The sequence below is a fragment of the Zootoca vivipara genome, chromosome 15 (assembly GCF_963506605.1).
Source record: "Zootoca vivipara chromosome 15, rZooViv1.1, whole genome shotgun sequence".
Lineage (NCBI taxonomy): Eukaryota > Metazoa > Chordata > Lepidosauria > Squamata > Lacertidae > Zootoca > Zootoca vivipara.
Window position 1 is genome coordinate 5,718,843 of NC_083290.1, and position 25,066 is coordinate 5,743,908.

General features: G+C 43.1%; 1 protein-coding gene across 9 annotated transcripts in view; it reads right to left on the reverse strand.

The window, feature by feature from the left end:
* The window catches only part of BCAS3 (BCAS3 microtubule associated cell migration factor), a 463,105-nt gene that overhangs the window by 432,346 nt on the left and 5,693 nt on the right, over positions 1–25,066 (reverse strand). For 8 of the 9 annotated variants that reach the window (XR_009556811.1, XM_060268433.1, XM_060268432.1 and 5 more), the window contains 5 exons: positions 24,496–24,583; positions 22,499–22,553; positions 21,763–21,838; positions 19,944–20,050; positions 9,180–9,261 (listed from right to left, as the gene is read on the reverse strand). Coding sequence is in view for 8 of the 9 variants with exons in the window: in XM_060268433.1 (XP_060124416.1) it covers positions 9,180–9,261; positions 19,944–20,050; positions 21,763–21,838; positions 22,499–22,553; positions 24,496–24,566 (391 nt within the window). In the remaining variant the exon portion in view is untranslated. Of the gene's footprint in view, positions 1–9,179; positions 9,262–19,943; positions 20,051–21,762; positions 21,839–22,498; positions 22,554–24,495; positions 24,587–25,066 lie in introns of all 9 variants that reach the window. The other variant, XM_060268428.1, reaches the window with a different exon arrangement.

Genomic DNA, 25,066 nt, shown 5'->3' on the forward strand with positions numbered 1-25,066 from the left:
TTGAAATAGAGGCCTGTCCTCTGCAAATTATGGCTTCGCCTGTCACAATACCTGCATATACAACAGTAGGTACCTCCAGACGGTCACTTTTGTTGTGGGAGAGATTCAAGGGCATACCGGAATTTTATGTTTGCACAGTTAAAGTGGATTAAATGGTTCCTGTCACCCAAGTTAAAACATTTTTTTGTGGTTTGGAAAGCGACAAGCAAATGCTTCAAAAAGTGTGGAATGAACAAATGGTTAGCGGGAAGACGTGTAAAACACCCCACAAGCAAATCAGGACGGATGCAGGCAGAATGCTTGTTTTCATATTTTCTAAACAAATCTGAACTAACGTTCAAGGAAGGGCCCTCCTGGTGCCCTCATCATTGTGTGTTCCTGACGATTTGTGCTCCTGATAGCTTCAGGGCAGTTATGTACAATCCTGCTTTCAATACAATTTGCAGATGCAAAAGTTTCAGGATGGACATACTGCTCCCGTTCCAATCAGTGCATGTCCTGTAGCTTCCTGATGAAAACCTGTAACTTTTCATAGCACAAATGTCCCGGGCGGTGGTGCTGTCTGTTCTTCTTTTTGTTACACTTTAGCACAATAATGCCTCTCTAGACACCAATAATACAGTAACACTGAGGTAGTGTAACCGAACAACTAATAAAGCGAAATTACTTGGGGATTGCCCAGTCCAGAGCCACCATTAATGTACTGTACTATTATTGTGCCAATGATGTGCTGCGGAACACACCAACCCCAAAAAATCAGTCTGGAAAGGTTCATAGTCTAACCATCCTGTACACAAATCAGGATAAATGCTGTATAAACTGGTCGCTTGGAAGAACTCAATGTCCATCACAACGCAAGAGCAACGTGACTATGAAGCAGGGAGGAAGGCACCCGCAAAGACAGTTTGCAATATTTGCAAAGATCCAACAATGGGCCACTTCAAGAAACTCAATTGGCTATAATGCAGAATGTTCTGTTCCCTATTCAGAAATTAAATAACTGAGGAACAACAAAAGGAACAACCCTATTCTAAAAAGTGAACCGCGGGTCCTTTAACAGTTGGTTTTGCCTCTCATTAGAATCCAGGTTATTTGATCAACAGAAAGTATTGTTGAAAAGCCATTCCATCAAAGCTTAATTCACAGTTTAACTGTGTACTTCTAAATGCATTAATCTGAAATAATCTGAAAGAGAAAAACCATTAACACAGGCAAACAGATTTTTCACTCAACAGTCCTCAAGAAGATTAAAGAGAATGGGTACAAATTTAAGTGCATAAAAGGTTTACCAATCATCTATGGAACTCCCCCTTCCTAATTATGTCTTGGTTTATTCAGCGTTTAATGACTCACAGACAGTTTCACCATCAACAGAGCCTTCTGCAAGTCACATTTGCATTATTTCAACCAACCTGTTGATAAACATTTAAAGCCCCCCTTTAAAAAAAAATTTAAAAAGTCACTTGCAACAGACTAGTTGCTTCAAATATTCTGTATACCAGAAAGAACAATCTTACAAAACAGAATATGGAAGAAATGTTAACATGAGCTACAACAGACTTCTAATTAGACCTATTCCAATAGCAAGCTCAACAGTAAGATTTCAGGGCCTCTGAAACAAGCATGCTTGGGTATCTGGGACTGGCAGAGCTCTGAAGAGCGTAGGGCAGAAGCAAGGGAGGTGGAGGCGGACCCAGGAGAGGGAGCCAGATATTTATGGGGTTCTGTGACACCCACGAGGCAGGAGCCAGGGCTGAAGGAAGGGGAAGAGTCTGAGCAGTCAGCGACAGAGGAGGGGGAACAGGACATGTCAGAAGTGGAATGAGAGGCTGTTCAGGCGAGGGGCAGGCCAGCCGAAACCCTGACTTCCGTGCCCCACTGTCTCCTAGAACTAAAAGGGCCTTGAAGAGGCAAGCACAGTGGCAATTTCCATATAGGAGAAGTCTCAGGTTGTGTAAGCACACTCCATCAGACTAGGCTACATAAGCCCAGGATGTGTGCGGCCCCATTGTTGCTTCAACTGCTCTCCCAGGCACCAACCTGGAAAAGTTAATGGCAGCAACACAGTCGCAAGAAGCGTGTATGTTTGTGTATATTCTGTGCACCTTAGCAGCTGCTGTAAATGCATGCTTTTGTCAATAAAGAATTAAACTACTGGCCGTTGTCCTCGGCGGCAAACCCCAAGATTTGCAAAAGAACAACCCAAGAATTGAGCATGCTCCGTGGACATCAGGAGCCATGTATGGTTAACTCCAAGTTGCAGCCGGGGGGAGGGGGGAGTAAAACCAAAGAGGGGAAGAGGGAATCAAGCCTTCTGAAAACATTTCTAATTCACCAAGTGTTTTTAGAAAATTAATCTGATTTGTTTTGCATATTATTAGTTCATACATTTATGATGCTTTAACTATTTTCTTGTTTACCATCCTGATTACATTATATATGTGTACGTGTTGTTTATAAATACTCTCATAAATACATATAACCGAATCATGGAGCATAAATATTTGAATTTTGAGGAATAAAAAAGCACCAGCAACCAAATACTAAATCCATTTTAAAACAGACCCCCCCAAAAAAACCCACGTTTTAGGTGGCATGCGAGACTGAACTCTCACATTTTAGAAACAGTAAAATTCAACAAAACCACATATTCAGCTTCAACAATAGATTTCAACAAATGTAGGTTTTTATTACTACAGGCGTCCCCCCCACTTATGCAGGGATTACAGAACCTACTTAATTACGCCACAGCAAACAGAAAGGTGAATAATGTCATTCTGGGCAGAATATGAACTGTGGCAGAGATGAAACAATGCTGCAAGGGCGAAAGAAAACGATGCCTTCTTACATTCTTCGGTGGGAGGTAGGTGGGATTTAATTATTCTCAGTTATGGGTGGATTACATGGTTTGCTTGCAGTGTGTTACCAGTGTGGTGTAGTGGTTAAGAGCGGTAGGCTCGTAATCTGGGGAACCGGGTTCGCGTCTCCGCTCCTCCACATGCAGCTGCTGGGTGACCTTGGGCTAGTCACACTTCTCTGAAGTCTCTCAGCCCCACTCACCTCACAGAGTGTTTGTTGTGGGGGAGGAAGGGAAAGGAGAATGTTAGCCGCTTTGAGACTCCTTCGGGTAGTGATAAAGCGGGATATCAAATCCAAACTCTTCTTCTTCTTCTTTTGTGTGTGTGTGTACGCACGCACGCATTTGCTTCATATGTGCAACTTGCCATAATACACCTGCCCTGTGCAACATGTTTAACAAAATGGCAAAAGACAATCTGGGGTGGGGAGGGTTCTCTCTCTCTCTCTCTCTCTTAAGCCCACAGCTCGCCAAATCCATCAAATCAAAAACTACCGAAATCCCGCTGCAAAGGCCTCTCTCTTAAACTCCTTTATTTCAAATCCTTTTAATTCTGTCATAACACTGTTGCATTTCATAGAATTTAACCCTCAACCCCCCGCCCCCCACACACCCCCACACACAAAAGCAAAAGCTGAAGATCCCGATAAACCACACAATTAAAGTAATGAAATCTGTCTCCCCTGCCAATGAGGCGCCATCTCCTCCTCAATCCTGTTTAGAGGAATTTCCGTTTTTTATATAAAAAGAAAGAAAATGGGAAAGGGGGGGGGGGTTGTCATCATCTAGCCTATCTGAAACAAAGAATAAACATAATGAAAGTTTCCATTAAGCAGAGGGAATTTCACAAGCTGTGTCAGACTAAGCCACTGTCAATTAAAAAGAAAAAGGCATGCATACAAAAGACAACCCAACGCTCATAGCCTTGCCAAAGAGTAGTGAAAAGGCATTTTCACACAGTTGGTTTGGCTTGGGACTTGCCTGGTCTACACATACAGTAACATGGAGGTGGGAACTGAGTGAACATGGGACTTTGCTAATTTGAATCACTCGTGCAAGATAATATACAACCTGGCATCCTCCAGCTATTTTGGACTACAACGCCAATTGTGCTGGCTGGGGTCGATGGGTGTTGTAGTCCAAAACAGCCAGATGGCACCAGGTCAGCAAGGCTGCTATACCACTTTTCTCCCAGGTAGGGATGTAAGAGGGCATCATTTCTGCTCTGGATTTGTTGCATGCAATGCTGTTTCCGTTCCACTGCTGTTTGTCTTCCACCAAAAATGGCATCATTTGTCTCACTGTCCACAGTCACAAAATTACAAAACTTAGAAAAGTTGATTACATAAATTATGCAAGTTACGTGGTCCTTACATTATTTCACCCCATTCATTTCATGGCAAAAGCATCTCGATGTAAGTGTGTTTGTGTGTGTAATCAGTTGCATTTTGTTTGGACTAACAGCAACAACAGTGGATACTGATCATATGATTTCTGAACCATGGCATCAACCATTTTTGCTCCTGCTTCTGAATTCTTTGACATCCTTTCTCCCACCTCTATTTGCTTGTAGGACAGATGCACCTCCACTGTTGCCTGCTACTGAGAACAGCACATGTTGCGGTTTGCTGTTTTATGGAAAGAGTGGCTCTGAACTTGATTCTTAACCCTTATCCTAATAAATAGCTTCAGAGAAGTTATAAAAAAAACCTACATTTATTGATATCTGTTGTTGAAACCGAATGTGTGAATCTATCACCAAACAATTTCACAGAGTGGGTCCCCAATTCTAGTGTTATAATGGAAATAAATGGGGGGTGGAGTGACCCTTCCCTTATATTAAAAGACTAAAGTGGGGAACCAATCTCAGGATGCTGAAGGAAGAATAATGTACTTTTTACTACTGTAAAATACCAAACATATTTCAGACATGAGAAAAAGTGCATTCCTCTTTCTTCAGCCTCTTGAGGTTGGTCCTTCCTTTTTCACCTTTTCCATTGGACCCATCCTGTGTGTGTGTGTGTGTGTGTGTGTGTGTGTGTGTGTGTTCCTTCCATCAGGCATGTCAGTTATTCCTTAATAGTTGTTGCTGTTGTTGTTGTTTAGTCATTTAGTCGTGTCCGACTCTTCGTGACCCCATGGACCATAGCACGCCAGGCACTCCTGTCTTACACTGCCTCCCGCAGTTTGGTCAAACTAATGTTCGTAGCTTCGAGAACACTGTCCAACCATCTCGTCCTCTGTTGTCCCCTTCTCCTTGTGCCCTCAATCTTTCCCAACATCAGGGTCTTTTCCAGGGAGTCTTCTCTTCTCATGAGGTGGCCAAAGTATTGGAGCCTCAGCTTCACGATCTGTCCTTCCAGTGAGCAATCGGGGCTGATTTCCTTAAGAATGGATAGGTTTGATCTTCTTGCAGTCCATGGGACTCTCAAGAGTCTCCTCCAGCACCATAATTCAAAAGCATCAATTCTTCGGCGATCAGCCTTCTTTATGGTCCAGCTCTCACTTCCATACATCACTACTGGGAAAACCATAGCTTTAACTATACAGACCTTTGTTGGCAAGGTGATGTCTCTGCTTTTTAAGATGCTGTCTAGGTTTGTCATTGCTTTTCTCCCAAGAAGCAGGCATCTTTTAATTTCATGACTGCTGTCACCATCTGCAGTGATCAAGGAGCCCAAGAAAGTAAAATCTCTCACTGACTCCATTTCTTCCCCTTCTATTTGCCAGGAGGTGATGGGACCAGTGGCCATGATCTTGGTTTTCTTGATGTTGAGCTTCAGATCATATTTTGTGCTCTCCTCTTTCACCCTCATTAAAAGGTTCTTAGTAGCAAGAGGAATTTGCTCCACCCCCTAAGTTCTTAACTTAGTATGAAAAGGAGGTGAAGTTTGGTGGTTACAGTTGGGTAAGCAAGACTGCATTTAACCATCTTTAAAGACTGCCACCTGAGGGGTCCAACCCAGCCAACAAAGACCTTCATAAAACATGGAACCCATTAGAACTTTTGTCCAGATTTTAATATGTAGCTCTAAAAAGGTTTCAAGACCTGAGAGTTATGCTCTGTAATTTCTCTTCAATGTCTACACAGGACAGCTTTCATTCTACCACCATCAAACCAGAAACATGTCACTATAATAACCCAAGACCTGCCTCGCCCCATCTGTAGGCTGCTTAAAAGCTGCTACCATTTTTGGGTCACCTTCTAAGTTAAGCTTTACATAGTAGGCCTGCTAAAGAATTACTTTTGTATTAAGAGACTGGCAAGCCGAACAGCCACCCAAGACGCTTGACCACATACAAGTGTTTTAAACATCTGCCTTCCTTTACAGAGCAACCTAAATAATTATTATTACTTTATTTAACACAGACAAACACACTAAGTCAGCCCTTTAGGTTGCCTTATTTTCTTTTCTTTTTTAAAAAGCAAAGGCACAGATGTGAGCAATGCATAATTCTGTGTAATTTGGAATAAAATCCAAGGCCAGGCAAGATGTTTCACTTCACACCATTATTCAGAGTTGGAAGAGCAACTACAAGGTTCATTTCTGCCTCCCATTTTCATGTGCTTTCTTTCAGGGGCAACATGTTTGCAGGATACGACAGGATAATTTGCAATTGGAGCCAAGTAGCAGTACTTTCATGTAGCAAAAGTTGCAATGAGCAGAATTACTGATATTTTAGGGCTGTTCCTTGAATAAAAACATATTGGTCAGGTCATCACGTGGGTTGCCAACCTTTTATCTGTGTTGTGGTTATTACTGCTAATTTATCTATGTTGTAGATATCACTGCTAATTTTTGTGATACACAAATGGCGCAAGAAGACTTGGTCTATTTATTTGAATAATTTATTATTATTATTATTATACTTGTTATTAAACTCAATTAAAAAGTTATTTTAAAAGAGTCCACTGACCAGCGGTTGCAGTTAGAAAATTTTAGACTCTGTTCTTAATGGCCTAATGCAGGTTTCTTACACTTTTTAAATGGCAATGTGCATTATTTAACTCGCTTGAAAACAGGTTAAGCGAGCCCTGTTGCATTTGCAGCGCCTCTACCTCAACCTTGCAAGTGAGGCCCTGGAGCCCTGCCCCAAAGTCCCGACCTGACGCCACCGCTGTCCTCCGCTACTAGATAAATTTGAAAGCCATGGGACTGGACTATCAGACTTCAAGGGGGTCGTCCTTAGTTTCAAATCCAGGGAAACACAAGCACACACAAACACAGGCACACGTTGCTATAGAACCTGCTCAATCAGATACACCCAGGTATCTTTCCCAAACCGAAGGCACAGAATAATTCGCCCAAACAACAGAGGCTTTATGCTCCTAAGAGCACGGCGCAGCTAAGGAACCCGACATCAAAAGAATTGCGGAGCTTTAGCAACACAGCTGACAAACTATTAAGCTGCAATGTTGAAACAGCCACAGAGTTAAAAGCCTGAGCTTTTCCTTTCACACCTGGGAACCAAGTGGCCTATCTCAGGGTATGATCTCTTTCAAGGAACACGCCAAGTCTATCTACCAGCAGCCCCTACTACATCCAGCCACCTTAAAAAAAAGAGAAAAAGCTCCCCAGTAAAATGGTGTTTCAGCACTGCTGATGGCTATCACTCCTTCTTTACAAAAATCTCTTTTATTCCTCTCCCAAACCTGGTTCATACATTGGCTATCCTGGGCCTCCTATTACAGGCTTTACTTTCATCTAATTCCAGATACGGGTCAATAATGCATCTGGTTGCTTTTAATCAAGCACTGTGCTCTCTAACTAAGCTATGTAAAAAGAAACCAAAATATGTTTCAATAAATAATCTAAATGATTATGAACTGATCTGAATTGTCCTCTTATATTATAGAAAAGAGTACAGCAGAATATCAAACCATGCAGAGAAAGCTGCCAGCCACCAACAAGCGAAAACTGATTTGCCAGCTTTCCATACAGGCTAGAAACTTGATTTTGAATCAAAGCAGAGGTTCTTGGGGTGCTGAGGTCGGTACGCAACAGCAGATTCACAATCTGTGGAGCACATGGTATTGTCTAAGCAAACAAAAAATGCCAACTCTGTCCCGGATTCAGGTTGTTAGCTCACAGCCCCAGCCTGTCACTGAAGCACCTGCTTGATAGCCAAAGTAGATGCAACAGCCACCGCCATGTTTGTGTAATCACATGCTTGTTCTGCTGACACACAGTGTGGTGCCCTCCAAATGCTGCTCAACTCCAACTCCCATCGTCCCTGGCCATTGATCACATATGCTAGGCTAGTTGGAGTCCAACAACCTTGGAAGGACTAGCTACTGTTGAATTAGGCCAGTGGTTTTCAACCAGTGTGCCATGGCACCCTGGGGTGCCTTGAATGCTGATCAGGGGTTCAGCGGGCAACACTGGCCTCTGTCCCTCTTGCCTTTCCTCCCTCCTCTGATGCCCTCTCGTATCTCTGGCTCCCAAAGGCTTGCACAGATGTTGGTTGCAGCAGCCCTGGCTACAAGGTCCGCAGGCAAATTGTGCTGCTGGGGCTGTCTACTGGGTACTGGCTGCCAGGAGCTGATACGGCCTCAGAGCAAGCAAGCAAGCAGCTGAGGGAGCCCAGCCAGCCAGCCTTTGCTGTTGAGAATGGACAGACAAGTCCCATGCCCCATGGGGCAGTGTGAGGAAGCACCTGTCTTTGGGGATGGGTGGGGCAGAGCTCAGAGACCAGAAAGGGGAGGGGAGGGGAGAGGAGAGGAGAGAAGGGAGAGGGAATACTCCACAAGGGAGGGTGTTCAAAAAAAGATGAGAGGCTGTCAGCTCTGCAGGCAAGGGGTTACATAACTGGGCTCCTGAGCCCCACATGGGTACCGCAGAAAGAATGTAGTAGGTCAAGGGAGCCGTAGACTCAAAAAGGTTGAAAACCTCTGAATTAGGCTTTGGATACTTGGCAGAACATGGTGTTAACTGGTTGCATTGTTGGTTACCTTGGTGGGAGGGGGAAGGAGATCTGAGTTTAGCATCCAAATTTCACCCTCCCCGCTCCCTCCATTCCCACTCCACAGTCAGTTGCCCAAACCCTTTTGCCCATCCCAGACACTAGAAATAAGCTAGATGGATAGAAAAGCAGAGGAATGAATCACAGGGACTGAAAGTCAGGGAAGGTGGAGGGTTCAGCTCACCCTGCATCAAAACCCACATGTGTCACTCTTGTATGAATGGGTCCGGTCCATTGCAAAACAAAAAGGGATGCTCACATTCCATTGACAAAATGTGTGAACATTTGGACAACAAGCAACTAGGATGATTAGAAGAGATCACGGTGGGAGGGTTAATACACAGGATTTTGTACTTACTAATCTGTGGTGATGGCAGAACCCGGGCAGCTCGGACAGGGCCGTGTCGGATGGAGTAAAGTTCCTGAGCCTCGCCGCTGATCTGTGTAACAGAATAAATAAGCACAGACACCTTAGCAAAGGCTTTTGTCGTCCCTTGCTTAGCATTCTAAAGCAACTTCAATGGTTTGTGTCAATAGTGTTTGTTTGTTTTTGTTTTTTAAAAAAGAAATCTCCAGAAAATTAAAATAATAGTTCTGATTCTCTTGTAATCTGGGGGAAAAAGAGAATTATTTATTTGTTCTATCGTTTCCCCTGATGAAAAGCTCTTTCCACAACAACAGACATTGCAAAATCTGAGAGTCCAATACTGGCTCATGTGGGGCTATAGCTTTGTTTTTGCTCTTGTTTTATGATGTATTTTGTGCTATATTTTATGCTGTGAACCACCCTGACATCTACAGATGATAAATTTAATAAATAATAAGTAATTTAATAAATAATTTAATTTAACAAATTTAATAAATAATCACAACCAGCCATTACTTTTGGCTTGCATGAAAAACTACTAGATTACAATGGTGACATGTTTGCTCTGCGATTAGAGGCATTATGGCATGTATATAGCCAAGTTATTATACTCAGAGTAGACCCATTGAAATTAACAGGTGTAAGTTGGGCATGTTCACTGATTTCAACAGGTCTGAATATGATTAACAGTGGATGCACACTGGCTACAACTCAACTCCTCTGAATACCAGCGAGTAGAACTCATGAGCAGGAGAACCTTCTGCCTGCTGAGGAAATTTCCCATAAGCGTCTGATGCACCATGGTAGGAAACAGAATGGTGGACTGGACAAGCCTTTGGCTTGATCAAGCAGGACTCTCCTTATGAGAAAGCTGGAGTCTCTTTCACAGGCCCCATCGGCACTATATATTTAAAGCAGATGTATTCCCCTCACAAAGCTCCAGTTCCAGCACCCTTAACAAACTACAGTTCCCAGGATTCTTTGGGGTGTTTAAAGTGCTATGATATTGTTTTACATATATAGTGCCATTGTCTGGAGAATGTAAGGAGCAGCAGGAGCCTCTCCCGCTGCTCAGATGAGGCCGAGGCCGTTTTGTTTTTCCTTCTCTAAACCGCAGGACAAAAGGAGCGTTCAAAAAAAAAAAAAGAGGAACTGCCAAGGGCACTCACACCTAATAAGCAGATCTGCGGACCCCTGCTTTAATTAATTTGGTCATTAATGGAATCCTAGAAGAGATCAGTTCAGGGTTAGTCGAGGAATAATTCTTCCAGACTTCCTGTAAGCGGCTCATCAGAACTGTTTGGTAATGGATCCGATACGGAATGTCAAACATTCTGGGAAAATGGCAAACATTACGAAGCAATGTGCCAAATCGAAAAGAACTTAAAACAGATGTAATGAGGCTAAACCTCTTAAAGCCAACAACATGCTGACATAGAGAGAACCCCAGAATAAATTTGGCAAAGCAAGCAGCATACAATGTCAGGAACCAGGTGGCGGCTGAGCGAAAGGGATTACAAATCCAGAAATACTACGCTGCAAGTCCACACAAACTTCTAAAATGTTTCTAAAAACTCATGGAGGATACAACGATCAAGGGCTACTAGCCATGACAGCAATGTTCTACCTTCACTGGCAGAGGAAGTATGAGAAGGTATCTTCTCATGTTCTTAATAATTACATATACACCAACCTTAAACAGAGATAACCTTAACCCAGGTTCCTTCTTGATGACAGTTTTCAGAGCAAACAATTCACACGCAAAGCAGGGAACTCTTTGCCCTGGCTTCTGACACTTGAGGTGTGTATTTTAAAGACCCACTTTACTTTTGTGCTTGTAAGTCGTTTTAAACTTTTTTTAATATTATGTTTTAATGTTGCAACCTGCCACTAACTTAAGGAGCTCTAGACATTCATGCAGGAAGGAAGAAAAAACAAAATGGCCACTGGATCCCCAGTTCCCAAACTTGCCAACTCTTCGGAGACTCCCAGATGGAGTTTGTAAAGAAACGTAATTAGAAGAACAGATGAGGGAAGGGGGGCACTCTAAATTGTTCAAAGAGCACCTGTGGCAAAACAGAAACCTGCTCATCATGGCTACCATTTTGGACACATTCCACCTAAGTGGCGAATCCCCAGTGGAAGCTCCTTTATAAGCATCTACACGCAGAAACACTCCTTCGCCTTTCAAAAGGCCAAGGACATTCTGAGACAGGTTTTAGGAATGAGATATGAGGGCTTAAAAGCAGCCTCAGGTGTTCCTTGCCACAGAAGGGCAAGCTGACAGCCATCACTGCAGGCAGGGGACTTGCCAGCTCCGGCTACATGAGGAACAAAGCCACTGGTCCACTGACTTTAAAAACACAAGAGGCCTGCATCTGGGGCGCAAGGAGCCCGTTTGTCAAACCTAAGTGCAGCATCACACCCACCCCATCTGCAAGAGAGAGAGAACAACAGAGGGAGCTGAAGTTGTGCCTTCTGTCCCTTTCCCAGTTGTAGCCGGTATTTTAAGGAGGAGGAAAAGAAGATGATGAAGGGAAAAAAGAAACACTTCATTTGAATCAATGTCTTAATTCCTGATGACAGGCTTTGTTGTCTGGAAGCATACCAGTTTGAATCCATAACAAACAAACACAAAATGGGATATTATTCCCCTTACTGTGCGAACAAATATTTTCCGACCATAGAAAATAACTTACATATGGGGCGGGAGGGAAGAGAAAGAGAAATATAAATAAATAAACGATGAAGAAGAAAGGCGTGACAACCCAGAAGAGAAATCAAAACTGGGAATTCAAGCGCTGGTACAGAAACAGACAAAACACGATTTTGCTTGCACCGGGGAAAATGTTGGTTTCTGAATCCTCCAGGATAATGTCAAGTATGCTCTAAAATATTAAAGCACATTTCTCCCCTAGCCCAAAAACAGTGAGAACTATAGTTTACTCCACACAGCTACACTTCCCAGCGCCCTTAGTTCCAAATATTCAGCTTCTCCTGCTTCAGGTTGGTGCTATAGGGGCCCCTTTCAACATTACAGCTTCAATACAAAGGATGTCAAAATGTGCTTCCTTTGGGATATGCCCCACTCAGCAGTCAGAATGTTTTAGCATTCTTGGGGCTTCCTATCACAGTCGCCATATCCAACCTTCCGTCTCCAGCGGCAGCAATTCCTAAAAGCAATCATTCATTCATTTGCCTGCATTATTGACAGGCAGTCTTCTAGGGAGAGCCATCACAAGGCAATGGGCAACGAAAAGTCAATAGGATGAAAAGTTACAAACGTCAATAGGATTTAAAAGACCCAAAAAAAGAAGAGGGGGAAAATCCAAATGCAAAATACAGAACGGAGCCAGCAACAGATTGACCAAAGTTCTGTAAAATCAAATGGCTTGACGACAAAAACCCTTGGGTTGGGCCCAAGACATTTTGCTGTGCAGTGAAAGGACAAATCTTACATCAACAGCAGTGATGACAAGGCATCCTCCCCTCCACCAGAGGGCAGCATGCTAGCTTGGGAGGTGCAAGACACACACAACTCTATTCCATGCCCCTCAGCACCTGCCTCACGCTGCCCAACAGTAGGGCCAGTCCTGTCTGTCCAACTAAGGGGTGGCTGGGTAAAGGGCAGGAAAGATGCTTTATTTTATTTTATTTTTAATCAAAGATCCATCCTCATTATTTCAGCAGGCAGGGTTTTAAAGGCGCCACCAAAAATTGTCGGAGCTTCTGTGATGTCTTCAAAATGTTAGCAACCCTAATAATCCGAGTTGACAAGCGGCCGTTGTTTCTGCCCTTTTTTGCGCAACTGGTGAAGTTCTGAGCCAGCTCCACATTTTAATATTCTTTGATTTCACTAATGCAAGACAACGGCAAGGCGTTTGTTGTCTTAAAGCTGAAGACTTTCTCCAGACATGTTGAGAAGAATGAAGCCTTTGGCTAAGTATGTGAACAGCACAGCTTCAATGATCTGCTGCAGATGCAACACTGAGCCTGAGGGACTGTTGAACTCCTCCTACCTGGCGCGCCTATGAGTGAATCTCCTGTACCACACCCCCCCCCCCAAAAAAAGGCACAACACCACTGACATTAACCACTAATGACATGCTCTGCCTTCCTGGTTCAAATCTGCCCCCAGCTCAAATTCCACCCTCTCTGCACAGTAATCGTATTAACCTACCTTACAGGGTTGTGGTAAGAACGGCCAAAATAATGTACATATCAGGTACAGGGAATCTGTGGCCTTCCAGGTGTCACTGGACTACAACTCCCATAATCCCCGACTACTGGCCTTGCTGGCTGCTGGGAGTCCAGTGACAGCTGGAGAGCCACATGTTCCCCTTCCCCAATGTGCATTTAGAAATCTGAACTCTCAGAGGAGCTCTAGAAAAAGTGTGGAGAACTGCAGCTTCCTCGTTTATTTCTCCACTCTCTCCCTGAGAAGAGCAATGCAGCAGCAGCAAAGGGCACTATACGAGGGTACAAGCACCATGTGCACATTTTGCACTATGCTTTGGTTTACTAATGCAAGGCAACAGTGGGGTATATGTTTTTAAGGGAACAAACAGAGACTTTTGTGTTGAGTTGGGGGGTGGTAGTGGTTAGCTTTAACCACAGCTAACATCGGTGTCAGCAGATTCCTTAACCCCAGTTAAGCTGGAGGTGGAGCAAAGTGAGTCCTGATGTTACACATGCACTGGCTCATAATCACACTTTGGGTGTGTGTGTTGCTTAATATTTATTTAAACAGAAGTATAGGATCCCAACAACTTTTATCGAAAACATTTCACCATGTTTCTCTGGTGATCTTATTTGTGTGCTCTATGAAACATCAACATTGCCAGGATGACATCTGGCTGTCTGCAGCTGAGAGATCTGCCATCTTGCAAGGCTTTTGGAGGACCAGAAACTCAAAGAGTGTGGCCTTTAAGACATAATATACCTGTATGCTCCTGTGCCTTGATTTCAGCTAAATCCATTTAGCAGGTTTCCACTTTTTTCCCACAAGAATAAAACCAAATAATAATGCCCACTTTTACCCCAAAACTGGCATGTACTTGGCACTGGACAGGGCAGTTCTGGGTTGCAAAGGACATAATAAATGCCCATCTGCCAGATTCAGGACCCTCAACACAACTTCTACATTCACTGAGGCCTGAGCACACACACAAAGGCCACTGTTGAAGCCCATATTACAATACAGTATATTAAGGAAGACATGGGGAACCTGTGGCCCTTAGATGTTTTGAACTACAACTCCCATCATCCTTGACCACTGTCCATGCTAGCTGATGGGACTGATGGGAGCTGGAGTCCAAAAACATCTGGAGAGCTGCAGGTACCCCATCCCTGAATTATGTTATTGTATTACTATTATGGCTAGCCCAGCCTTATTTGTTTTTAAACGTATCTGTTCTGTTTCATGACTTCTTTGGTAACAGTGCAATACTTCCATAAGAGACAGCCACTTTGAACAGAAGCCCATTTGAAGGAGAAACCAGTTCCAAATGTTTTGCTGCTGCTATGGCAGGGTGGCGAGGGAAACACCACCAAAAAGTAAGTTCTACTCAGAGTTGACCCATTGAAATTAATGGACTGAAGTTAGTCATGTCCATTACTCCCAACTGGCTTACTCTGAGTAAGATTGGGACTGGATAAAAACTTGAACAACAGTGCGATCCCACATTTCACAATTCATAAGCCATACTCTGCACCACTTGGAATGATTTCATCCCATTTCCCTTCTTCAAAAATGCACCATTTTCTTTCTTTTTAATTTAAAGATGACTTTAAACATCCCCACCTACCTTTTCCTCTGCGGGTGGGGAGGGGGGGGGAAATGAAGGGAAAGTTGTTGAAATAAACAGCTTCCTCCTCCCCCTTTTTTGTGCATCATAGATTAACACACCACACTCCCGGGGCTGTTTGCCGTGCCCAACCTTTACCAGAGTCCTTTGAAGCAAATCTAAATGGGATATTCCATTTGCAAGTAACACTTCAGTAGTCAAAAGATCTTACTCTGAGGGGGATTTAATGCAAAACCACTCAGACTGGAGAGAGACACACCATCAGAAAGGAAGGGCCAAGAAGTGTTTCCAAGCCCATGTAACACCATTATGGAGGGTGTCGGCTTAGGAACTGTCATAAACACTTCATAATCACTCAGACACAAACCGGGTTGCCTGGAGCACATTAGTTTATTAAGTGCTGAATAGGTGTCCAGCAGAACAGAGAACTAAAGCACAATGCTATAGATAAAAGGGGGGAAGTTTGCACGCACTATTAAGAGGCTTGGGGCATGGGGGGGGCTTTTGGGGTGAGTGGGAGGGTTTCTAAATATAGAAATCTAAAAGGGAAGCACCTCTGTACAGTTACCAAGAACAGATAATAAGACAAAACTCCCCATCTATAGATAGATACCTAAAGTGTATCTTATCGCGGGAAGGGGGCATGGATTACTTTGGTGGCTTTTAAATACTATTCAGGGGAACCCCAAGGCTTATTATCTGTAGGAGCGATGCTGTCAGGTTGGGCTTTGGGACAGAGGTCTGAGGTCCCTAACAAAACAGAATGAGCAAGAGGGCTGGCAAATCGCAGCAAGGCTTTTTAAAGTAAGTGAAATAATGTGCACGGCCAGCTAAAGCTGCCCCTGCCCCAATAAGGCCATTTAATTCCAGAGACCAAAACTGCCTAACTGTACCACCAATTACAATAGACTGGCATTCCTGAAATGGCTTCTACACCACTACTGACCTTCCTCCACAAAACACAGCTGCGGGATTATGTCCAACTCCCAAATCATGAGGCTTGATAGTGAAGACCAGAGAGGCTGGGCCATGTAAATCAATGGAAGGGGGGGAACCTGTGGTCCTCTGGGTGTTGTTGGACTCCCAGTTCCCATCAACCAGCATGGCCAATGTTCAGGGATGATGTGAGTCCAACATCTGGAGGGTCCCCACCTTTGAAGCAAATTGACCCTAAATCCTAAAACACACTCTGCTGCATGCAAGGGGTTTCCAAACGGACATGGGAAAGGTTGTTCTGAAGGTGGAACCTTTGTAGCCCATCAACTGGAAGAAACAGGGAGCTCTGGGATGGCTCAGGAGCTCCTCCAAGGGAAGACTGAGCACACATTGAACAAATGGTCCTGACAAAGACAACTTGCCTGCCAGCTTCTCCTGCCAACACATAGCCACAAGGGAGTGCCCTGGGTCTAGTAGGAAAACAGGAACACAGAAACCCCAGCAACGTGCAGAGGTTCTGTAGCAGGCAATGTGAGAAGGATTTTATTGCTGGACTGTAAGGATGGGGAAGAAATCTGATTCAGTTTGCACTTAATGGTTAATCTACTTAAATTTCTACTTCCTGAAACTGAAATGTAGTCAACCTATGAAGTTCTAAGTTCTCTGAGTTTTGCAATGCAGCTCTCCAGCTAAATAACATGCACAAAAATGCATATACCAGGGGGAAGTGTGCAGGAAAATGCATATATGAGTAAAAACAATACATTTTATGTTTTTTGGGGGGGGGGTTGGATCTTGGAAACACAAAAACAACCATACATGTAAGGAGAGATGGGCACTAAAATACTTAGGGTTTTCATGAGGACGTAAAAAAACAACCCAGAAAATTGGTTTGCAAATGTGCAGAGTTTAAGACTACAAAAGTAAGAAACCAAGAGAAATAGAAATTGGCAGATTCTGCCACCCTCCTGCAAAAGAAGCTTCTCCTTGAGTGCCAGCACATGACACAGGATCTGTTCAACATCATCCCTGCCTTCCCCAGTCTCTGTTACAAACCATCTTCCAAAGTTTGCCGCCACCAAAGCTGCTGATGCAGCTCTCCTGTTCTTAGCTCGGTATCATAGCGACACCTAATGTTCATTCCCAAAAACAACACTCTTTGCGACGGCACAGCACTCAAAGGATATAAAGACACACTCGTTCTCGTTTGACACACCTGACAAAATATTATGAAAAGCAGTAACTGATTGAAGAGCATTAAAATAAAATAATAATAAAAAACCCTGCTGGGTTAATCCAGAGGCTTATATTTTCCTTTTTCCTTTTACAAGTTTTTATTGATTTTTATACAAATACAAGAACCATTAAACACTTACCCAGCAGTACATATAACAGTGTTTGTTCTATGAATTGAATTTAGCCATTAGCTTACTCATTCAATGTTCACACATATTACTTAACGTAACCTCTCCACTGAGAAGATTGAATGGTTGGTGTAACAAGGTCTTGATTGTGGTCATTAACTGATGCTAAGTCACAAACGAACAACGATAGCCTAGACCAGGCATCCCCAAACTACGGCCCTCCAGATGTTTTGGCCTACAACTCCCATGATCCCTAGCTGACAGGACCAGTGGTCAGGGAAGATGGGAATTGTAGTCCAAAACATCCAGAGGGCCGGAGTTTGGGGATGCCTGGCCTAGACCAAACCCAACCTCTCTCACCACCAAAGGAACACAAGCGAATAGCAAAGAGAACCTGCACAAGCAGAACTGACACAAAACCCCACAAATACATTAAGCAAAATAGAAACATCACCACCCGACCCCATTCCCACTCACTATTCCCCCCTCCACCTCTTTCCCCCTTACTAATGTAACACTAATGTCTCAACAAATGAAACTGATCTGTAGAAAATGTAACTTGAAAAAAGAGACATTGCACATACCTTTGTAAACCAAGAAAACTTTAATAAAAATACTTTTTAAAAAAAACTTATGCTAAGGAAAGGGGTCTGTGTTTCTTGGGAGGTATCCCTTTTTATTATGCCTTTAATCCCTCTCCTGTGTCTGGTGAGATTCTCAGAAATTGCTGAAAATCCAAGATACAGTCGTACCTCAGGTTACGAACACCTCGGTTTGCAAACAGTTCGGGTTACGAACTGCGCAAACCCGGAAGTGTTTTCGCCGCGTGCGCAGAAGCGGCGCGCGCGGTCTGCGCATGCGCAGAATGGCCCTTCGGGTTGCGTTCGGTTTACGAACTATTCGGGTTACGAACTGCGATCCGGAACGGATCGCGTTCGTAACCCGAGGTATTACTGTATAGCCAAGATATGTTCAGGGGTATTTCAGACTGGTTGTTCCATTGTTCAGCTATTGGTAATTGTTGCTGCATTCAGTAATAAGTCTATTAAGTTATCTGTGGTGCAAGCTGGAGCCCAAGTCTATGTCTAAAGATGGTAGGACTAAGGCAGGATTTGGAGAAAGAGGTTGGCTTGTAATTGCGGATTTAATGGAGAATACTTCATTCCAAACGTTCTTAACATTCAGAGAACGTCCTTTAGTGCTTTTGCTTGGCTGGAGTGCGTTTCAGCTATAAACATGCCTCTTTGATTGCCTGCACAGTGAGGTGTGTGTGTGTGTACAGAAATCCCAAGGCTCAGATGCAAAGCCTGTATCTTCTAGGAGCTCTGTGTTGAGTTTTGTGGACCCAAATACTTTTTTTATTACAGCAGGAATTTTACCTCATTTTATCATTCTACCTTGAATTTTATTTTCATTGTAGTAGGTTTCTCGTACACCACTTAGAGCCAACTGTGAATAAGCAGGGTATAATTTGTCAACGTAAAGAAAGAAGAATGTAGACTAGAGTTAAGAATGGTTACAGGTAGGTAGCCGTGTTGGTCTGGGTCGAAGTAAAATAAAAAAATTCCTTCAGTAGCACCTTAAAGACCAACTAAGTTTTTATTTTGGTATGAGCTTTCGTGTGCATGCACACTTCTTCAGATACAGTGAAATAGAAGTCCCCAGGCACTTATGTAGAGAAGGGGTGTTGAGGGGTGTATATGGGGAGGGGAGGGGGGATCACTCAGAAGGGTGGTGGAAGTGGGTGATTGACTGACTGATAGCTGTTGATGACCGAAAACGACTGCAAATGGTTTTGCATGAAAAAGCAAGGGTTGAGATGGCTGAAGATCGCTTATCATGTATAATGAGATAAGAATCCGATATCTCTGTTCAAACCAGGTCCCTCCATGGTTTTGAGCTTGTGTATGCCATCAAATGCCAACAGTGCCCTTCAGCTCTCTATATTGGACAAACAGGCCAAACCCTACGCCAAAGGATAAATGGACATAAATCTGACATCAGGAACCAGAAGACAGAAAAACCAGTAGGAGAACACTTCAATCTCCCAGGACATTCTATACAAGATCTCAAAGTAACTGTCTTACTACAAAAGAATTTCAGAAATAGACTGGAAAGAGAAGTTGCTGAATTGCAACTTATCACCAAGCTCAAAACCATGGAGGGACCTGGTTTGAACAGAGATATCGGATTCTTATCTCATTATACATGATAAGCGATCTTCAGCCATCTCAACCCTTGCTTTTTCATGCAAAACCATTTGCAGTCGTTTTCGGTCATCAACAGCTATCAGTCAGTCAATCACCCACTTCCACCACCCTTCTGAGTGATCCCCACTCCCCTCCCCATCCCCACCCCTCCCCACCCCTTCTCTACATAAGTGCCTGGGGACTTCTATTTCACTGTATCTGAAGAAGTGTGCATGCACACGAAAGCTCATACCAAAATAAAAACTTAGTTGGTCTTTAAGGTGCTGCTGGAAGGAATTTTTTTATTTTAGAGTTAAGAATGTAAGAAGAGCCCTGCCGAATCAGGCCAATGGCCCATCTAGTCCGGCATCCTGTTCTCAGAGAGGCCAACCAGGTGCCTCTTTGGAACCTGCAAGCAATCAGGCCATGAGTACAACAGCGTATCAATGAGGTACTTACAGGTATGCTCCATATCTGTATCCCATCGCTGTAGCCAATCATGAGCAGCAAAGGAGGCTCATTGCCAGTGCTGTGCATCTCGTGTAATTCTACATTCCTTGAGGTATCTAAAAGGTCCAGAAGAAAAACCAGAAGTCACTGTAGTGCAGCATCAAAGCAAGGTGGCTCTTACACACACACACCCATTCTAAACATTCTGAGCAGCTAACAAAACAGACGGAGCTTGGCAAATGCTGGCGTTTACCTAGAATTCTGGTAGGACAGATGCTTTGCATGCACAAGGTCACAGGTTCAATCCCTGGTTGTGCTGGAAAAGTCTCCCACCCCGTATAAAAACCCTGGAGAGCTACTGCCAGGGAGTGTAGACCAGGGACAGCTGAAGTGGTGCCCTCCATTTGTTGCTGTACTACAGCTTCCTGTCCATGGGCAGCATGAACCATGACGGTTGAAGACACATTGGGATTCTGACAAGCGAGTCCGGAAGAGTTATTCTCTCCATATGTCAACACCTGAGGGGGGAATTACCTTGCAGACTATACACCAACTTTGTAAGTAAGTAAGTAAATGTAATACAGAAGTCTGCTGCAATGCTCCTTTACCAAAATTTAAGTATTAGCCTTGTGCAAGACTTGTATATATATTTAAAAAACCAAATGAAAGTTAATGTTTCCCCCACCAACCTCCCCAAACCAGAAGGCTCCATTGTGCCCATTGCAAAACTTGGGGTCCTTTTTATTGTGCATTCATGATGGTATCAGGACAGTTATACATGATCCCACTTTCAATGATGTTTGCATTTGCAAAAGGTGTGGCCTTAGTGCTATGTTGAATACAACTGATTGCTATTAAACATCAGCAAAAATGTAAAAAACTGGGTTGTGTAAGTGATACTAATCTGAAAGTGCCAGGTCTTAGCAAAGAACTGGAAGTATAGAATTGGGCCCTGCTCCTAATAGATGCCTGCTAAACATCATATGGGGGAAAGGCCACAGATGCTGAAAAAGCAGGCACTGGGACATATATAGAAGAAGGTAGCCCCATGAGATATCCAAGTCCCCAAGCTGTTTAGAACTGCAAATGGATAAGGTGTAGTATGGTATAATATGATATAAAAATAAAAAATAGAAGATGTAAATAGGTTAAGGAAAGTAAGATGTAGAATTTGCCGAAAATGATTCATATAGAACCGCAGGTAGGGGGATTCCGAGGAAGTCCCTATTTAAAATGTGATGAATTATTGTATGTAATGATTATTTTTTCTCTTTTCTTTCTCTTTCTTTTGTTTTTGCTTCTCCTTTTTCTTTTTCTTATTTTCTTACTATTGTTGTTATAATTATGTTTGGATTTATGGATGTGAGTTATTGGAAAATTTAATAAAAATTATTTATTTTAAAAAAATAGAACTGCAAATGGTCAAAGCCAACACCTTGAATGCATAGCTGCCAAGTCTCCCATTTTTCGCGGGAAAACCCCGTATTTTGTTACCATTTCCCACTGTTATCCCGAATTGATTATATCCCGTAAAGCTTCTGCCGGCGGCCATGTCCCAGCTCCCGGCTGTCTGCGCATGTCTGCACATGCGCAGAAGTGATTTCTGGTGCCCAGACATGCATACACAGGCAGCCTGGCACCGGAAGTCACTTCTACACATGTCTGGACATGCGTAGAAGTGACTTCCGTCGCCCCGTCACCGCGACTTCTGGTGCCGCACCACCGCTGATCCCGGATTTTTCAATCCAGGAGTTGGAGGGTATGCTTGAATGACTGGCAACCCAAGAACAAATATAGAAAACAGGATAGTGGGTGGGGAGAGACGTACCATTCAAGTCAGAATTTTCAAATCTGACCCACACAATTTTCTCTTTTTCTTCTGTAGGAGTTGTACCACTGTAGGCCTGTAAGGAAAAGGAGGAGGGGGAGAGAAAATTGTCAAAATATTATTATTGCCTACCCATGATGATAATGCACAAAACAAGCAATATCAATCTACTAATCCAACCTGTGGGGCTTGCAACAAAACGCTGCAGTGTATTCTCCTAAAGAAACACAGACAGGTATTTCCTTCAGGCAGGGCAGGCCACACTCCACATGCCATTTTTCTTTTCCAACAGACTCTCAGTATAATAGAAGTACTAAGTGTGCTTAGTCCTCTTTGTTCTGTGAGGCTTTCATGGGCAAAAAGGGCTGCCCATTTAGACTGATTTTAATTTTAGATATATTTCTGCAATATTGGAGTTCAACTCAAGGAGGCCAAAACCTTCTCCTTGTCTTGCAGTGGCCCCGTTTTGCCTAAAATCCTATCAACACTCACCATGTTAAGTTTGATATTAGGAGGAGTTTTAAAAAATACAACACAATCAAGCCATTAGTCATGGGTCTGCTCTGCCCAGAATTTAATTGACTAAACTGTCGGAACATGGGAGCCTTAATAGCTGTATTCTGCATGTTTAACTGCAATCTGTTTTAAGTAACCTACTTTGCTCTACTGTTAAAGGAGAAAAGTAAGGGGTGGGGGAATACACCAGTCAGCATTGGTACAAAATACCTGTACTTACCTGTGGTACAACATCTTGCAGAAAGGTAACAACACTTTCCATATACGACTGTTCTCTATACGCCCAGAAAAAAAAGAGAAGAAAAATGTAAATCCAAAAATACTTCATTTTACTTATGACATTTTATGCCACCTTTGAAGGACTCAGAGTGCTCCCCTGTTTCATCTTCACAACAGCCCTGTGAGGTAGGAGAGGCTGAGGGGTAGTGTGGCTGTAAGATAGGGAGCGAGTCTTTTCTGGGAGAGGCTAAGATTTCTAGTTATGAACTATACTCAAAATTGCCACGTGGGAGGAGAGATGTGCAAGATTATTGTTGTGTTTAACCTTAACTCTAAAAGTCAACAAGATAGTTAAGGAAGCAAACATGAAAACTCAAATAAAATGTTTTGATATGGACTAAAATATGAAAGCCATGCAAAACTACCTAGCAGCAGATCTCAATATTATCTATATACTCAAACAATAAAATATATTCACGACAGCAAGTTAATAAGAAATTAGATAAAAGAACCCACTGTGTTTTAACCTAGCAGATCTTCCTCAGCAGCATAATGCTCAACGCATTTCTACAGCATACCAACCATAAAGTTTGGAGAGCAATATGGTGAGGGGGGCGGGTATGCTCACTGTATTATTATTATTATTATTATTATTATTATTATTATTATTATTATTACCCCACCCATCTGGCTGGGTTTCCCCAGCCACTCTGGGCAGCTTCCAACAGAAAAATAAAATGCAATAATTTATTAAACATTAAAAGCCTCCCTAAACAGGGCTGCCTGGTGTCTTCTAAAAATCTGGTAGCTGTTTATACGATTTCAGCAGTGGCAGGACCTGAAAAATATGTTGAAAAGTATTGCAAAACCTGCTGAACATGGACCTACTAGGTATTTTTGTCCAGGTTATTTTTTTTATTCACGTATTATTTATTTATCACCTCAGCCAAAACAAAACATTTCCTAAACAACTCACAGTAAAGAAAGGGGGGGGGCAAAATTTTCTTATCTAATTTAGATGGTCCCTGGTTTGTTTTGATTTATTATTTGTTTGTTTTGATGGGGTTGGACTGGATGGCCCTTGTGGTCTCTTCCAACTCTATGATTCTATGATTATATTTCTATGCCGCTTTTCAGTCAAATGAATCCCAAAGCGTCTTACAAACAATAAATAACAGTAACGTGATATAACATAATAGAAAATGTTTTCTTCTGAGGTACTCCACAGAAGCTCAACTGGTTCCACACCAGGTATGCAAAGAGGATGGACAGAAAGGGACAGAAGGCCTGATACAGGAGAGGGGGGAGAATGATTTTGTAGTCATCCCAGAATAGAAAGAACCAACTTGGATGACTCTAGAAGAGGATTAGACATATTTCTGGAGGCGAAGCATATCAATGGCTACTAGCCATATTTTTGGAGCAATATGCCTCTGAAAACTGGTTGCTGGGAGCCACAGATGGGGAGAGTGGCTGTTTTGCTCAGGTCCGGCTTACGAGCTTCCCATTGGGGCATCTTGTTTGCCACTGTGAGAAAAGAGTGCTGGAAGAGGTGGGCCTTTGGCCTGATCCACCTGCAGCGCTCTTCTTCGGCTCTTAAAAAGGAATATCTGTTCTCAGGTAGATGGGATTACTCTAGGTTGGGGCGGGGCACCTTTGGCTCTCCAGATGTTGCTGCTTCCTGCATTGCAGCAGGTTGGACTAAACAACCCTTGGAGTTACTTCCAAGTCTACAATTCTATGAACTACAACTCCCATCAGCCCCAGCAAGCCTGACTAACAGTCAGGGATGGTGGGTGTTGTAGTTCAACAGCATCTGGAGTGCCCCAGATACTTGGCCCCTGCATTAAGAGGTAAGGCATATCAGAAAGGTGTTCAACACCTTTCAATAGCCTCTGCAGTGGAGAGGCACTCATTTAAGCTTCATCTTCCATTTGTAACTCCAGGTGTACCACATAAGATTCCTCAGTGTACAAAGCAGTGCTTCAGATCACTTACGTGACAGCCTGTGGACGAACCACCGCTCCTCCAGTACATCGGCTTGGGCGACGGGGAGACTCAGCAGCCATTGCTGATCTGTAGATTCCTGCACGCAGAAAAGGTTTGATTTTTTAAAAGTTATTTTTACAGAACGTCTCACAAGTTTTCTGCCATTGAGAGAACCAGTCTTCCACACTTTGGCACCAGTGATATTTAAGCAAGTAGCTGCTGCGTCACAAGAGGTCAACGGCAGTATCATCCTGCAGCAGACCAGAAGAGGAAGTTTATGATGAAAAAATATGATGCAACCCAGATCCATACTTGATAGCACAGGCACAGGTGCTTTATGGCCTGGGTACAACTTTGCTAATTCTTAAACTTGACCCAAAAAAGAGAGAACAACCTCAGGGTCTAAACAAAGCACAATTCTTTATTGCCGTTCTAAGTGTTTGTGAGTTAAGAACCTCTTTTTCAGGAGCTGTGGAAAGAAACAATGGCAATGAGTACCACAGGTCTTAAAAATGTAATGCATCGTATATTACATACATGCTAGAGACAGTATACCCCGTCTAAAAAAATTTAAAGCACA